The sequence below is a fragment of the Pteropus medius genome, unplaced genomic scaffold, assembly GCF_902729225.1.
Source record: "Pteropus medius unplaced genomic scaffold, Ma_sr-lr_union100, whole genome shotgun sequence".
Classification (NCBI taxonomy): domain Eukaryota; kingdom Metazoa; phylum Chordata; class Mammalia; order Chiroptera; family Pteropodidae; genus Pteropus; species Pteropus medius.
Window position 1 is genome coordinate 2783458 of NW_024356249.1, and position 18227 is coordinate 2801684.

Below are 18227 nucleotides of genomic sequence, written 5' to 3' on the forward strand. Positions count from 1 at the left end.
AATCTATTAAAATCTCCTATGTGAAGACAAAAGTGGCATCTCAAAGAATTAAGAGAGAAAAAAGATGGCCTGATCGATAAATAGTATTGGGTCAACTAACCAGCTATCTGGAAAAAGCAACCAGGATCTATAACTCAATTCCTCAGGCCAGAATAAATTTAAGTTAGATCAAAGACTTAAGTGTATAAAATGAAGCCATAAAAATATCACAAGAAACCATCAGAGAGAGCTCATCACCTCAGAATGGGCATGGCCTTTCAAATTAATCCAATAGAGATTTTAAAAGATTGATAAATCAGACAATAAAAATATTCTGCAAGGCCCATAACCACCAAAAGTCGGAAAAAAATACAAGTAGAAAAAAAAAATCCCTAGGTAAGGGATTAATTTTCAAAATGTGTAAAGAGTACAATCAAACAGAAAAATGCTAAAATCCAAAATTAACCAATGGCCAAAAAAATAACTGCACACTGATAGTTCATTGAAAAGGACATATAAACAGATCTTAAATACATGCAGTATGTTCAAACTCACTCATAAGAGATGTAAATTAAAACTACACTTATATTATCTAAGTGGCATCTATTTCCTAATATTTCTTGCTACTTTTACATTAAAAAAATTGTCCTTAATATCTTCTACGTATTTACAGATATAAAAATAAATATAAATATAAAAACTCAGTAATTATTAAAGGGCCTTTTATACACTATAAGTCAATTGTTTATATTTGCTTAAATTGATATTTCCTTAATCATATCTACTTTATTGGAAAGAAATGTTCAATTTGCAAAAGAATATATGAACTGCATGACTTTTATGTATTTTTTTTTTCATATTTTCTTAAATACCCAGTTTCACCTTATATTTAAAAAAAAAATGTTAGGAAAGTACAGGATCTTAATTTAGTACTATCCTTCACATAACCACAAAGAAGATAATTTGCTAAGAGCCTTTCCTTATTAAGAGAAATTAATCCATATTCAAAATGTTTTACAACAAAAGACCAATTAAAGCAAAATCACATACATCAAGTTCAAAGAAAAAATCTTGTTCTTTAGATGCAATTTCATAATCTGCTCTTAAAGCCAGGTCATGGACTTTCAGACATTCGCCAAGATCCATTCTCTAAGAGGGGGGAAAAGAGAGACACACATTATTAAAACAGAAACTACATTTAAAAAAAATTCATTAACAACCACAGTACTCTTCAGAATACACATTAAGTCATACAGATACTTCATTTATGGGCTTTCAAATTACAAAATTTCATAGACAAGTACAAAACCTGGTACCAGAAAAAAACTGCATCAATTCTTTCTACCAACAGATGGGAACAGTGATCACTTTTGTACTTAAGAATAAACAGACAAGGAAAAGCCTGTCATAATCTCAAAAAAGTTGGAAAAAAGCTCTTAACAACCTGGATATGTGTATAACAAAAGACATGATTATCAATTCTGTATACTATCCCACACTAAAAATGGTAAAATCACTAGATTAAGATTCAAAAAGACTGACAGACCAGATAAAATTTAAAAGAAATATGAAGTCATATCTAAGAAGACGAGTTTACGAACAAGGTATGAGAAGAAAATTAGACAAATTGAAAAACTTACTAGTCAAGAGTAAGGGTTAGTGTGGCATGACTGAGATAAATTTATGAGATAACAGGAACTTAAAGAAAATATTATGAGCAAAGTTGAGAAATCTTATTCCTGAAGGTTGGTTTTAAAAGCAAACCCCTTTTCCTCCAAAGACACATTCTTTGTGCTAACACATTTCAAATGGGATATAAATAAACTAGACAAAATGTCTCAAAGTGTAGCTAAACAAAAAAGCCAGAGAACAGAAGCAATGAGCTAGAGAAGAATCAAGATGTGACCCCAGTCATCTATCAACTGCAGAATTTTTCAGTCTGAAATAGAAATAGATTTTATTATGGCCCCAAGGGACCCGAGAGTCAGATTTTAACTCTTTCAATGTAAGAAAATATTTTCCAATGGCCAGAGCTTTCCAAAGATGGAATAAGCTTCCTCAAGAATCGTTGAATTACCAAATAATGTAAGAGCGAGTCAAATACAGTTTAGACAATCATTTCTCTAGTATTGAGGAAAGAATTTAACCATCAGGTAGCTTCTACTCTTCCAACTCTGAGATTTTATGACTAAAAAAAAAGGTCTCAAACTATATTACTTCAGTTCTTAATTACGTAAAGAAACAAATGTATTCAAAGTTATCCTTTGGGAAACAGTAAGAAATATTCGTCACTATTATAAAAGTCCTAACTACACTGATGACAGTACCATCGTGTTGCTAAGCATGCAGTTTCCCAGGAGCTACTGCTCTCATTCATTAGTCTGTGGGTTAACAAACCAAGGAGTTTTTCAGTGACAATAAACAAAAACTGAAACTTTATACAGATGTGTGGAAATTCCAAGCTGCTTATTAAGTAACATTTATTAAGAAAAGGCTGTATATGAGCGTCGCTTGAAGAAAAAAAGGAAAAACACTGTAGAAAAAAAATTTACTACTGTTTAAAAAAACATGCAGGAAAAATAAAACATAAATGAAAAAAGTTAATGGCAAAAGAATGTTTTGTCTTTGTTACACTAGCCAATTTGGTTTCTTAATTAATAACATCTTAACATTAATCACTCCAAAAACTCCTTTTGCATTTGTATGTATTTCCACAACTACAGTTGTTCATGGGAGGCTATACTTATTTCATAAAATGTTAAGATGTCACAGTTGGAAATGCCTTTGGTTCTCAACCTGGACCTGGTGAGCTTTTAAATAACACTGACAAAAGCTTTTGAAAGGAGGACCAAGCCCCACCTTCGAAAGACTGAACTGCAAAAGCCTCCTGGGAGTTTTAATGCATAGTGCTGAGAACCATGCCCTGATCTAGTTTTATGCCCATTCTACAGACAAAGAAACTGAAGCCCAGACTGACTGACTTATTAGGGGTACTACTAGAAAATGTGCTTAGACTGATTCCTATAGTCTGATACGCCTTCCACTTTATCATGTAAATTCCAATTATTTCAGTACTACCTTTTAATATTTTTAGATAACAATCATCCCCCCGTAACATCTAAAAAAGCTCTGCACACAACAGATATTCACAGCAGCTGTCTACTGCCTTTCCTCCATTTATCTCCTTTATCCTCTAAGTGTTTTTTCAATCTCTCAACAAAAAATTAAAAGTAGCATATAAATCTTCCCTCACTGTGTGTTTAACCTAAACATCTCTGTTGCCCACCTAGATTATGCTTTGGCAGGAATTCTAGGCTTTCCTCCTGCTCTATTCTTATAAATTTATATCACACAACCAACTAAAGAAAGAAAAGCAACTATGTGGGTCAAGGACAAAATGAACACCAAAAAGGACACAAGCGTTACCACTGTTGCAGGGGTGGAGTCTTGGTGAGGAGTAGAGTTGAAGCCAATGTCTGCCTAGTGCGAGGGGGGAGTTCGTGGAGGAGGAAAGATTCAGTCACTAGAATGTGAGCTCCATAAGGGAAAGAGTTTTCTTCTGTTTTATCCACTACGTATCTGTGCCTGGTATACAGGAATGGGTAATAAATATCTGCTGAATGAACCAAACTGGGGAAAGAGGGCAGATAAAAACATCTGGCACAGGGGACCTGGGCTCAACAAGCTCAGGTGGTTAAGATGCACCTCAAGAAAATACTGGTTTGAGCACTGAAGGGTCTTCTTAGCCTCTCCTTGAAGCTATTCCTTTCTTTTTGCCTATGTGCTTGTCTCCTCCAGGAGGTAGACTACTTGGGCTTGTCACTATCCTGAGCCATGAGTGCCTGCAGCTTTATAGTCTAGTCTGGCTCATCATAGGAGATATTGGGGCCAAAGCCCTAGAAGGAAGGGCCTAACAATATTAAAACTGCCCCCGCCCCGTTTTTCTGGCCTGGAAAAGCCCCAGTGCTTATTTCTTCAGACACCTAGCAGGACAATAGGGGTAGCAAGGCAGATTTTCAGAATTCTAGATAGTGGTCATCTATTTTCCTTTGTCCATACCATCATGACTAAGAATCTACTCTGGCTCTGTGCCATGCACATGAGGCATATTTAAAATAAAAAACAAGCAAGCCAAAATAAACCTAGTAATTACCAGCCACTGTAACAGTGAGTAAAGAGAAAGTATGCCTACGTTACTGTTCTCCATGACCCTAGTCATCTAATTAAAAAGTCACCAGAGAAGGAGCCATGATAGAACCACACCACAACCAACTACGGACCAATTCTCAAAAGCTGAATCAATCCTGACTTCATTGCTGATGGTGCAGCAGTGCTCTAAACACACAAAGCACACTGGTATTTGCTATTGCTGCTGCTTCTCTTCTGAAATAAGTTAGCTTCAAACTGAATAGAATGTGTGGTTATCTATTTTAACTTATAATAGCTTTATCTGTAATGAAAACCACAGAATAGTTTTGAATTTTTAAATTTAACAAGTAATTTACTTCATAATTAAATTATTTCTGTGTTTATTCTTGGTATTTTACTACAAATTCAAATTCTGTAAATGGAAAAAATGCTTATCTTTAATTGGATAAGTTCAGTTCTGCATTTTGTCTTCTCCATCTTAAATCCACTTCTTCCATGTAGTCCTGACCTTAATAACTTCTCTTACAACCTCACAGCATTTTATACTGTGTCTTACTGTTTAACAAACTTGATTCTATTAAGTGCTTTTTAATTATTCTTTTGAAATTCCAAAAGTAAATGTATCTTCTTTAAAGGACTCTAAGCTTCATGAGGAAAATGCTTTATTTCTCTTATTTTTCCATTGTACATAAAAGATAGGTTATGTACAACCCATAACTACTAAATAAAATTGACGATATGACTAAGGAAGTCTATGTCTAAGAACTTGAGGAAACAATGACATAAGTACACACAGATAAATGGACAATAAAATTTAACAATGGTGCTTTTGACCTAAAAAGTTAGAAACATTTTAAGAGCTTAGCAACACGGGTTTGATAAACTGACTTACGACACATTATATGACCATTAGAAATGATGTTCTTAAAACTAAGTGAAGGTGGCAAAGACATAAAATGCCATTTTTGTAAATTCAGATACAGACATCACTGTGGGGTTGGGTGTTCTGTTTGAACTTTTTGATACTGGTTGAATTAAATTCAATGAGCATATAGTATTCTTACAATCAGAAAAAAACAAAGCCATTTTAATTCTGGAGAAAAATATTTAAGTAACAGGAACAGAGGCATGTGGAAATTATACATCGAAAAAAAAAACTTCAGTAGAGCAAATCAAAAGGCTGACTTATGTATTTGAGTATACTGAAAAGTGTAAATTAATGGCAGTAACGTCAATGAATATACCAGTGATAGAAACTAGGCACAGTAACAGCTCCAACTATTTTCTAATATTCTTGCTTTGTTACATGTCAGTAAATTTGCTCAGTTCTATAAGCTAGATCCTAAGGGGAATTATACAGCAGTATGAGAATATCTATCAATTTATATTCTCAATAAAAAAAACACTAATCTTAATTAACAGTTGCAAATGTACACAAAAATGTACACAAGGATTTCATTGCCACAGTGTACACCAAAACCAGAAACAAATACTACTGACATACAGTCATTGGATAAATAATTTAGGGGACAGCCATATTATGAAGTATTATGCAGGCATTTAAAAAAAAACATAGACCAACTATATTCAACTTCTCTAAGGCAAGGGATAAAAATTCAAACAACAGAATACCGTTAGTTAAAACATGCACACGTGCAATTGCAAATGTGTACAAAGGAGAGTGCCAGATGTACATTAAATTGCTGACAGGGTTTAGGTCCGGGAAAGAGGATATTAATGGGAAATACTCATGTTGCCTAATAAACAAGACAGCCCTGAACATCTCAAAAGACCTCCTTTTACCTTTGATCTTTTTAAAAATTAAATTTATTAGGGTAACACCGGTTAATAACATATAAATTTCAGGTGTTTACAATACACCTGTACACTCTATGTGTGCTCACCACCTGAAGTCTAGTACCCTTCCATCCAGCCACCTTGTATTTAACCCCCTTTGCCCTCTTCATCCTCCCGCCAACTTCCCTTCCCCTCTAGTAACCACTATTCTGTCTGTTGTTCTGTATCCATGAGTTTTTTTATTTGCTCATTTGTTAGTTTTTGCTTTACATCCCACATGAATGAAATCATACGGTTCTTTTTCCACCTGACTTATTTAAAAAATAAAATAAAAAAATCAATAGAACTATATCAAACTAAAAGGTTTCCGCACAACAAAAGAAACCATCAACAAAACAAAAGGCAAAAAACTGAATGGGAAAAGATACTTGCAAATGATACCTCTGATAGGGGGCTAAGATCCAAATATACAAAGAATTCATACAACTCAACAACAACAACAAAAACAATCTAAATAAAAAATAGGCAGAGGACCTAAATAGACAATTTTCCAAAGAGGACATAGAGAGAGCCAACAGATATATGAAAAGATGCTCAACATAACTAAGGGAAATACAAACCAAAACCAGAATGAGACACCATCTCACACCTGTTAGAATGGCTGGCTATTATCAATAAGACAACAAGCAGCAAGTGTTGAAGATGGGGAGAAAAGGGAACCTTCGTACAATGTTGGTAGGAAGGTGAATCAGTGCAGCCACTATGGAAAACAGTATGGAGAGTCCACAAAAAATTAAAAGTACAGCTACCATATTACCCAGCAATCCCTCCTTCTGAGAATCTACCTGAAAATTTTGAAGACACTTACTCGTAAACATTTATGTACCCCTACGTTTACTGCATTATTCACAATAGCCAAGACATGGAAACAACCTAAGTGTCCTTCAATGGAAAACTTAACAAAGAAGATGTGGTACATATGTACAATGAAATATTACTCAGCCATAAAAAAAAAAAAAAAAAATGAATACTGCCATTTGGGATATCATGGATGGATCTTCAGAGTATTATACTAAGTGAAGTAAGTCAGACAGAAAAAGACAAGAACCTCTACCTCTTATTATCCATTTAACTCTGAGAAATTCACTTAACCTCTATCAATGTCTATTTTCTCAAGTACTTCAGAACTGCTGTTATGGATCACATGTAGACAGGAGTCAACATGTACAGAATTTACTCTGGAGACAAAGAAGGATCCTTGCCTACCTGGACAAAAAGGACACAAAATCTATGTTTTAGAAGCATTAACACTACACTTGGACTGACAAGAAGAGAGAGACCAAGGGCAGGTGAGGCTATTATAACAAACCCGAAATAAAGCCATAAGGGTCAAATCAGAAGAGGAAAGAGAAAGGAGGTGATGGAGGTAAAACAAAACAGAGTGCTAAGAAAACTAAAAGCTTTTTAAAGATGGGAAGGATCTCTGAAATCAACTCCATCACCACCTTCTCACAAATTTGAAAAACAAGGCTCAGAAAAGTCACAAGATCATAAGCTAGTGGGACCACAGTAAAAATTTGAATCCAGTCTTTAAAACAGCTCCATACTCTTTGAATAACACAATGACTTTCAATCAACAGGTTTTAACTAAATGGAAATGAAGTGTGGAGAAAAAGGTCAGGAGTCTTGCCAAGGTTTCAAGTAGTTCGATCATGAGCAAACAATGATGCCACCAAGAGAACTGACAAAATCAAATGGGAGAGCTGATCTGTGAAGCAAAATGTTTTGTTGTGGACATGCTGAATGTGATATAACATATTCCTCCTTGGAGTTACAGCTCAAGTATTATTCTAGAAGATCCTCATTAACAAATTATATAGGAGCCCCAAGTCTGACCTCTTTGGGTCAAATTATCAACAATTGAGATATTGAAAAGTATTTCTAAAGAATAGTATTATCTGCAAGATCATAGTACACCACCACAGGAAAATTTAATGGGGGAGGTAAGGAAGAATGCTTGGAAATAACAGTATAAATTTCTATAAAATGTGTCTTAAAAATGTAAATAACTATTATCGTACTTAAGATTTTAAAACAAACCCAATTCCCTGGCAATTTTGACTTTTTTTTTTTTTTTTTAAAGCTTAAGCAACCCTTGGTTGACCTCACAGATTGCAAGGACGTTGTCAGCTTACAATTCTTTATTGTTTTATTTTTTATGCCTATAGCACCAGTCTTCCTAGGTGGTCTCCCATCCAAATACTAACCAGGCCCAACCCTGCTTAGCTTCCGAGATCAGATGAGATCAGGCTTGTTCAGGGTAGCAAGGCCCGTTGACCGACCTTTTTTATTTTAAAAGACCACCTTCATTAGAGCCAATTGTTCTCTTTTCATCTAATCTGGTTTTAATTCTCCCATTTATTTGTACTCTTTTGTTTAATAAAATCCTTCCTTTTGTTGTATTACATCTTCTTACACTATTTTTTAAGAGTCAAGTAACACAGAAAGGGGAAAGGCATCAAAATGTGACAAATGATAGTTTAGATAAGTAGAAAGACAGCAAGAAACATAAAAATACATAGCATTATTCGTAAAATACTGAAAGGAATACATAACAGCTGGAGAAAGAGTGAAATAAAACTGTGACAGCATGACATAGCGCTGAAAACTCAACCCCCTGGCCTAGCATCTGAACCCTTTCTACATACAGCACCAATGCTATTTGCTGAAGCACGAATCATCTCTACACTGATCTTCACTTTCTTCCTCACATTTGTAAAATATCTCTTCCATCCTAGTTCAATGCTTGCTTCAAGACCCAGCCCAAGAACAAGAGAAACCCTAGTATAACATGAGAAAAACCTTGAAACAACAAAACCTGCACATGAGTTTCAGTTATACCACTACTGTCTTAAAATAAAAATCAAGGTTTTTCTTTCCTAATTCCACTCCTGGCACGCAAAACAAACAAGTCATACATGAGTGTGGGGTGAAGAAAAATGGGGCACACTGTGCGTGCAGAAAGTAGTTCCTGCTTTCCTACCAATTCCCAAATTTTTAACTGCCCGTTCCCACTCGTATGTTGCAACCTCAAGTCCATTTTTCCCTGAGTGGATAAAGAAAAATAAAGCTCTTGTTCTTTTATTAATTTTTTTTGAAAAATATAGTAAAAAATACTTTATCTATTTCTAATCCTAGATATAAAAAAATCTAAATAAAATTTAAACAAAAGGCTTTGCCCCACAAAGAACGAATGGCTTCTTAACCTTCAGATCTCTTCAAATATCATTTCATCAGAAAAGTTTTCTCCAACCACTCTATCTGAGTAGCTGCTTGCCCACTGTCCTAGACAATCTAAATTACCTAGCCACGCTTTTTTTTAGCATAGCACTTCAATTACTACCTGAAATCACATTATTTATTTTCACACTTGGTTATGTTTCTCTCACATTAGAATAGATGCTACCGCCACTAAAGCAAAAACCTGTGTCCATTTCTGTACCCTGACATAGCCCAGGCACATAGTAGGTCCAAGAAGTACTTGTTAAGTGAGTGAATGAATGAATGAATGAGCGATGATTGCAGCAATTAGCACTGCTCCCAGAGACGTGAAAAAATACATCACTTCTTGAAGGGAAAAATTTGGTTAACTTTTACTGTGAATTCTCTACTTTCTCCATTCAGCCCTCATTAAACTGACACCTCCTGCTCACCCTTTCCTATTTCTTCCTCTGCTTAATTCCACTGTTACTTAAATTTCATTACTCCAAAGCACTACTATACTAAATGCCATAAAGGGAGGAAAAAAAAAACCTACCTAAATTTGGAAATTTTACAAATTATATTATCCAAGTACGTCAGAATATATGTCTATACTTTTTGATCCTGCAGACCTAAAAGGTTACAGAATATTAATGTGCCAGTATGCCAACAATGCTGCAAACTATATTTAGGACTTAGCTTTTCAAGTTTAACAGTAAAGTTTTAATTATTCATTGGGAAGCTTTTAATGTGCTTCTGATTTCCTACGTGCCAAATGTATTTTTGATGTAGGCAGTCTCCAGAAATACTTATCAAAGGATTACATATTTTTGTAAACTACAAACAGCACATCTGCTTAAAGTAAGATTATAATACACTTCAAAAGCCAAATCTTGGGTAAAACCTGGGTTAAATGGCATTTTGCAAACTGGGAAGCTCTAGAAACTGGCTGTGATAAATTTTTTAAAAAATCTTGCCAGTAATCTGAGCTAATGCTAAAAACACTTGTTTAAAAAATACCAAAGTAACCCAAAGCAAACCATTTGTAAGAAATTATTCAGTTTAAAACATCTACAGAGCAAATTTTCACATCTGCATAGGAAACCACTTGTCATATTATGATAAGCAACACCACCAAAATACTTTCCAGCTCCTTATCTATTAAAAGGCAACACATTTCGCACTAACAATCATCAATTTTTGAAACTCAAAGTTATTTTTTGAAACAGATTTATTTATTTATTCATTCATTCATTTATTTATTTATTTATGTAGCATTCTACTTTGGGGTGGATCGATTATTCATTCAACACAATGGAAGGACACTGTTCTAGATGCTGGGGATATAGCGCTGAACAAAACAATGTCCCTGCCCTTATAGTGAAACTTACATTCTAGTGGCTGGTTGAGAAAATTTTGTGCAGGTTTACTTCTTATCACTTATTCTGCTTCTCCATACTTTCATGGCTCTTTTACATATGTACTATCAAAGACTTCAGCAGTTTTAAAGTTCAGGTTTGTATGCACCCAAGTAACTGATTTTAGACCAGGCCTTAAAAGAAAGAGTTAGAGAAGCAATAAAGGAGTTTCAATTAGTAAAAGTTGCACTTCGGATAAAACCCAGAACCTACAGGGGCACCATAAAATCAACTCAGAATTTTTGACAACCAATAACTTCCATCCAATCACTTCAAAAGGTAGATAAAATTTTACTTTATTCCTATCCCTAAATATTTCTCAATATCAGATCTTTAAATTTAAATTCTATTTCTGAGCAATAGAATTTTTTTAAAACAGAATTTCATAGAAATTTTCTATATTTAACATGTGCAAAATTCTAGCTGAAATAGAAAGACCAGCCTATCCCATGCCTCCAAGGACATTTCAGAAACACCTGAAAAGTCAATACCCTAGGTAACTGTGTTATCTAAAAAACTAATAACAACAAAAAAAAACATTTAATAAAATATTTAGATTTAAATTACTCTGAGATTCCTATGTGACATAATATACTGTGATTGTAAATTATGAGACATCTGACTGGCACAACTTCTGAGCCTTAATTTTTCCCATCTATAAAATGATGACCATATGCAAAATGACATGACCACTTGTCAACGCTAAAATTATACTATGATGAAGGCTATAATAAAATTAGCAGTGGCCATTTCTGAACTCAGGACAAGAACATTATGAGAATACACATTTGCATCTCTACACATCTTAATTTCAAGCTTCTGTTACCATCTCTGCTTTAGACTTAATTCCTTTTGTAAATTACTACTAATATGTATCTTTTCCCCAGATCACTAGAACTAGATGGAAAGATTTTTTTAAGCACTTCAATATACTTATCTTTCCTCAGAGAAAATATGTACCAAAAATAATGTGTTGGGAGAGAAAAAAATGACAACTCTGCTTTAGTTTTGCTTTGTTTAAATCTGAAAGCGGATGCCGTCTGTCTGCATGATGAATAGAACAGGGAGAAACCAAGTGTGCCAAGAGGAGGAAAAGAGTGGAACTAAAACAAGAAAATTTTCTAGATGAATAGGGAAACAACCCAAGCCTTTGAAAAACAGAAACTTCCTAAGTTATAAGAAATATTCATGCTTCTTGTAAAAATCATAATCCAAAGATACATATATACACACAAAATTATTTTAATTTTTTGCTCTACATTTTTCCTCCTCTGAATAATTAATTAGCTAAAGAATTAGTTATACAAAAGAACTAAATTAATGAAAGGTAATATAGGGACATTTTCATCAAACTGAGTTCCAAAAGCATGCCATACTAATTGTCAGTTATGAGTACATTTTTAGAAATCACACTCTCCATCTTCAAGTGCTTAGTATAAAGTTCAACCACATTATAATGAATAAAATGAGAGAATATATTTCTGTGTATTCTTCTACTAAATAATATAGGATATTGGTGAATCATTCTGCTGGAAGTGAAAAATCTGAGGAATAAGGTCATGAAAACTAAAGGGCAACCTTTAGTTATACAACAAAGAAAAAGCATTACAAGATCAACAGTTACTATTAAATTATTTTCATCCTTTACCTAATATATATATTTATATATATAAAAAATAGGCATCTTCAACATAAAGAGGTATAAACTGTTAGACTGTGCCAGAAAAGCATTTGTTCTACACAGACTGGCTGTTAAAGAAGTCACAGCTCTGTAATTACACACCATTTGTACATAGGATGGACTGTTTTAGGCATTTTTAGTAATATGAGTCACAAGAAATTCACACTATGGATGATTTTAAATTCTCAAGAACACCACTCAATGACAACTCTAGAGTCACACAAAATCCTACAGCCAGCCAGTCCTTAAAACTCTGCTTAAATTCTGAAAGAGGTTCACAACTACTTAACCCCATCCTTACATATGACAATCTCTTCTCCATTAGACTAACAAAAAAGGGGAGATATTTCTTGTCCAGAGTTTCCCTAACAAGTGCCTTTACAAGGGGTTTCCTTAACTGTTTTTTTGTGTAATCCAAGATATCATGAATTTTAATCCTCATCATTCAATTCTGTAACATGCGAAAAATGTTACTAATTAAGATAGTACTTTTCTATTAACAATTTTGAGATGAAAATATAAGAGATGTTAAAATTTGAAAAAATGTGCATCTTATAAAACCACCAGCAAGAATTTACAAGGAAGTGCAAGACCAATCACTTACCCTTCTTATTTAACATGATGAAGAAGTATTCCCTACAGAATAGAAAACATGTTGAATAAGACTACACCTCAGAAAATCTGGGTTTGGTCCCAGTTTTACTTTAAATCAATAGAATTTAATGTTTTTAAATAAGTTACTATCATTAAAGCTAACCATGAATCATATAACTCACAGAACTATTTTAAGAAATAAATGAGCCTAAGTGGAATTATGTGTATCATATAATGTAAAGCACAACTATGATGTCAGATTTTCACTATTAATGCCATACTTGAATATACTATGTCAAAGTCTTGCAATGGCTGGATTTTAAGTATTAAAAATTAAAAACTAAATTCTGTCATTTTGTTGATTTTGTTCTCAAAATTTATTTGAAGTGGCAATTTAGCCATTAGATAAAATGAACTGTTAAAGTTAATACAACAGTAAATGTGGAGAATCAAAGTACACTACAGATAGATTCTATAGATTTCAACTGTATTATAACACAGTAGGAAATATTTTAAAGAGTACATATGAAGGTTAACTATGTGTTATAGTCCTAATTCAAATGCTCAGAAACAGGATTTCTTCCCTTGCAGTACATACTTAAAACAAATTTGGTATTATACTTTTAAGTAGCCTCTTTTTTTCTTTTAACATAATAGAGTTTCAACTGTCTTTCCAAATGGAAAAAGGCAGAAGTGTTTCCTATTATATACGCCTTGATACCTATCTGTTCGGGGCATTTAATTCTTCCTACCAAGAAGAAACTGCTCATTTAGATATCTTTAAGGGAACTCACTTGCTTCTGAAAATGGAAGTCAAAAATCTTTTCTTCATGCACAGACCTTAACAAAAATGTATGGTGTTTTGGATAAAAGTTGACTCTGCTCCATAGTAAAGGAAACTTTTAAAACTCCTTTATATTATTTGTGAACTAAAAGTGCAACTGCTATATAATGTGTCAATATTCCAAATATGTTAACTGCTCTGAAGAATGGAAAAAAATTATAAAGCAAAGCACAGCAATTACTTTTGTGAGGAATCCCATTACTGCAGACTTAAATCATTAACCTAAATAAACAAACAATATAAGAGCTGCAAATTCCTCCTCTAACGGCAGTGTTTTAAAAAAATTATTGCATAACTTGACAAAGAACTAAGACTTTATCAAGCAGCTCATTTTTATAGTATGCCAATAATCAAATAATAGATTTAATAAATACGTACAGTCCCAGAGAGGACATCATGAGGGCAACAGTTGAGAAGGTGACTCTTGCATACTCTGTCATCACTGAATTTGATTCGTTGACGAGTAGTATCTCCTGTAATATAGGAAAGTTAATAACATTCAAGGTTAGACAACTGGGAAATGTTTATTTTCTGAGAGTCCTACTACATCACTAGCTTTTTATGTGTGGCTATACACACATTTATAAATCAGCTCAAGAGGGATTAGTTTTTTATATAGTATCTTATAGAAAAACGATTTTAGACAACATGCAGTTGCAGTATATGTACTGCACATGTAATTCAAATAGTCAAAATGGGAAAGCAATGCATTCTGTTAAAAAGAATAATTCAGAAAAGCACAGGATTTAGAGCAGGAATGGACCTTAATGATTATCGAGTCCAACTCCTTCAGATGGCAGATGAGGAAACTGAGGCCTGAAAGGTTTAGCAACTTGCAGCAGACCCACTAGGAGAGTTTCTACTGGTATATAACGTTCCCTACTTGACACTAAGCATTGATTTATTTTGTAATTATTTACATTAATTGAAAAACATGAAAAGTAATCTTGCAAACATTGCATACACACTGCGAATCCCCACTGAACCCCAGACGCCATTTCTTCCACTATTTTGTTCCAGCTGAAGTGTCTCCCTTTTGCTGCTGGGAGGAGTTAAGAGAGGGTAGAATAATGTGTTTAAGAGCGTACAAACCTGGAAGAAGGACTTACACACCAGTCAAACACAGCCTAAATGAAAAGTTAACTGTAATGCCTCCAAAGGTCCCATACCTCCAAGTTTTATGTGGCCTGTGCTATATGTGGCCAAACTGGATACATTTAAATTCATTGTCTTCATATAACACAATACACCACCTCCTAAGCAATAGGAGCATCCAACCTGCTAAACAAATATGCCTATCTACTTAAAACTTTAAAGAATCCAAGAAAAAGAAAGGTAACTAGCTCTAATAACAAAATATTGATGCTAGTTACAATTTTTTGCTTAGAATCTCTTTGGAAAAAAAAGAAAAGAAAAAATTCTTAAGGATGTTTCCTCTATGTAGAGTGGTAAGCCCTAAGAAATGTAGGTGTTTTATTTTAGCCTTAAATTGATATCATTGATGAACGAAAACCTACTGATGAATTACTGAAGCGAGAATGGATGGTACCAAAATAGATTATAACTACCACTGTACTTCACATGATGCCTGGAGCACTTCAAAAAGTTTCATCTAGAAAGTGATTTAATTATTTGAATTAATTTGTTTTTCACATGTGAAATACAGAAAGGTTAAAACTTTACCCCTTTTGCATTGGTCTCAGTTTGAAGACCTTAACTCAAAGTTAAATATTGCCATTTTTAGGTGGGGTAAGATTTTGTTCAAATTGTTTTAACTTAGTTAAAAAGGCTTAAAGGACATTGTTTTGCAACAGGGGCATATAAAATTTTAAAAACAGTGATTTAGAGTTAAAATGCTAGCTTCAGAGCAGTTCAACAATAGGTTTTCTAATTAAAAAGTAGGTTATTTTTGACACCACAATTTGGAATAATTCATTTAGTGTTCATGCCTGCTACTATAAAGGTTATTTTGATGATCCTTTTTTCCTTTTAAACACAACTGCTTTTGTTCCACATTCATTAACACATCTGAAAAGTTAGCGATAACTCACGGCTCGGCGAATGCGGGGCCTTTCTGACACTCCCTTGCAGATTGAAGTAGGCAGGCATAGATACATTGAACCTTTACAAATAAAACAAGGGGCCAGATTGTTCAGTTTGTATAGAATACACTCTGCCAGCAATTTCAATACAGCATCTAGAAGTACATGTTGATTGTAAAGATTCTTGTATATGAAAACAAAAGTGAACAAAATCAGGGTGTTTTATTGTTTTAAATACTGACTTAACGAGTATTAAGACTATGACTGACCAGAGGTACAAGTCCGAGGCTGGAGCTCTAGAAAGTTGTCCTTGGGCCAACTGGAGTTTTAAAAAATGTTTTTTAAAAATGTGTATCATTGAGGCTTTTGGTGAGGGCCTTAATGTTAGAATGGTACTATAAGCTCACACCAGAATGGCAATGCTCTATTAGAAGCTTTTTGCTTCCCAGCACATAAGGAAAAAAGTTTTGTTTTACATCTGTACCCAAATAATGCTAAGAAATTTAAAGATACAAATTTAAGTAAAGAAAAAAAAAATGCCTTCCATATCTAGGAGTCTCCCTGCTACAAGTATCTAAGCTTTTCAGTAACGCAACAGCAGTATCGTTTCAGTGTTTTGTCAAACTAATGGCTCAAGATTGTAAGCCAGGCCTTAGAATAAAATCAAGATTCATAGTTTACTAATCAAACATTTCATCAAGTAGGGTAACTGTTTTTACTTCAGAAATCACAACGTTAAATCTAGAGTTAAGATACATGTGCCCTGAAGACACAGTTGTCAGATAAAATATGAACAGTTCCAAACATAAATTTAGCAAATATTATCCCTGATGAGCTTGTCAAAAAACATTTTTAAAAAACTTTTCACTGCATATAAGTGGTTGCGCTATACACATTTGATAACTGCAGTAAACACAATACACACAGCTATCAAATACCAGCCTATACATTATAGAAACTTTTAAAACAATGAAATAATAAAACCCCTAGTAATTTGAGATACAGAAATATCCTGAGGGACTAGCAACCGAGTATCTGTTTATAAATATTTTTAAAGTTTTACTTAAGAGACTTTAACATTTTAAAATAATTTGGCTACATTACCATGTCCATGTAGTATTTAATAAATCTGGGCTTATGCCATGAAAGTATAGTTTGGTTAAACCAACAAAGAATTTTAAAATAAAAATACTGGTAATTTTGATTTGTCAAGATATCTGGCCCAAACCATGTTTTTCAAAAGAAACGAGGTAAAATAGCACCCATTTAAAAAAAAGGGGTGGGTGGATGGGGACTCTAATAGGGAACTAATATGAACAAATCTCTTTACAGTACAAGGAATTATTTTTTGAATTCAATGTGCTCTATCTTGAAGTTTTCTGGGCATATAATCATGTAAAAATAACCTAAATTAAAAAAAAAAACAATTGCCCTGTTACAATATTCAATAACATTGGCTCCAAATCATAGAATCAAAACTATCGGTGAACATATCCTCTGTGCTAGACAATGGGGTTACAAAGAGACATAGAAGACAAGCTCTCTACCTTCAAGGAGCCCATGATTTTGCTGAAGAAACAGGATATTCAAATTAAGTAATGAGTAATAATGCAAGGTAGTATGATCCAAGTACCAAATGGATGTTTCAAAGAATAGTGCTCCAGAAATTCTAAGACCAGAATGACCATCAAAGACGAGAGAGGTCAGAAAAGGCTTCATGAACTACGTAGAAGCCAAAATATGAAGGAAGGATATAGGACTTAGACCAAAGGAAAGAAGAGTATTCCCAACTGGAGTAATATCTTTAACAAAGCTTACAGAGGCAGTAGGGTTTGGGAAACAGCAAGCAAATCATTTTTGGCTTTGGCAAACAGCTTCATGTAGGGAAATAGCAAAGTTGGGACAAAATGTTTTTGGGGTACAATCTGATTTCTTAAACAACTTTTTCATTTTTTTTCTTCAACCCAGATTTTAAGCGTGAAGATAAAGTAAAAAAAGAATGTTTAATATAATGGGGGAGAGATAATTTGAGTTAACCACAACAAAATGTCCTACCCATAAAAAAATGGAGGTCTCTCTGCCCTATAAACTCGATAATGTCATTAGATTTTGTACATAACCACAATGCCAAGTTGTTAGAATTAGAAACTTGATTTAGAACTTTGGCAGGCAGTGCTCTTCATCTGAATGGAAGTATCGAAATTTCTATTAATACTTCCTACCAGACAACTAACTTCAGAGTAACAACTCGCTTAACCTGTCTTTTGTTCAACTCTTTCATGAGTTTCATGAATTATGAACACCTGAGTCACAAGTATACAATAAAAACTATAATATTATTATATATTATATTATTCCTCTCCTGGTCTTTCAGCAATGTAACAGAGCCTAAGGTGGTACTGAGGCAGGTTCACTTAGGGAATATGAACAGGCTACTCTAAAAAGAAGGTTCCTGTCCAAAC

General features: G+C 33.8%; 1 protein-coding gene and 1 pseudogene across 4 annotated transcripts in view; both read right to left on the reverse strand.

The window, feature by feature from the left end:
• LUC7L2 (LUC7 like 2, pre-mRNA splicing factor) overlaps nt 1-18227 on the reverse strand; it is a 67592-nt gene that overhangs the window by 27852 nt on the left and 21513 nt on the right. For 3 of the 4 annotated variants that reach the window (XM_039860886.1, XM_039860884.1, XM_039860887.1), the window contains 2 exons: nt 14102-14196; nt 1030-1128 (listed from right to left, as the gene is read on the reverse strand). In XM_039860886.1, the coding sequence (XP_039716820.1) occupies nt 1030-1128; nt 14102-14196 (194 nt within the window). Of the gene's footprint in view, nt 1-1029; nt 1129-14101; nt 14197-15774; nt 15846-18227 lie in introns of all 4 variants that reach the window. The other variant, XM_039860885.1, reaches the window with a different exon arrangement.
• LOC120601351 (uncharacterized) lies at nt 8145-8263 on the reverse strand (annotated as a pseudogene).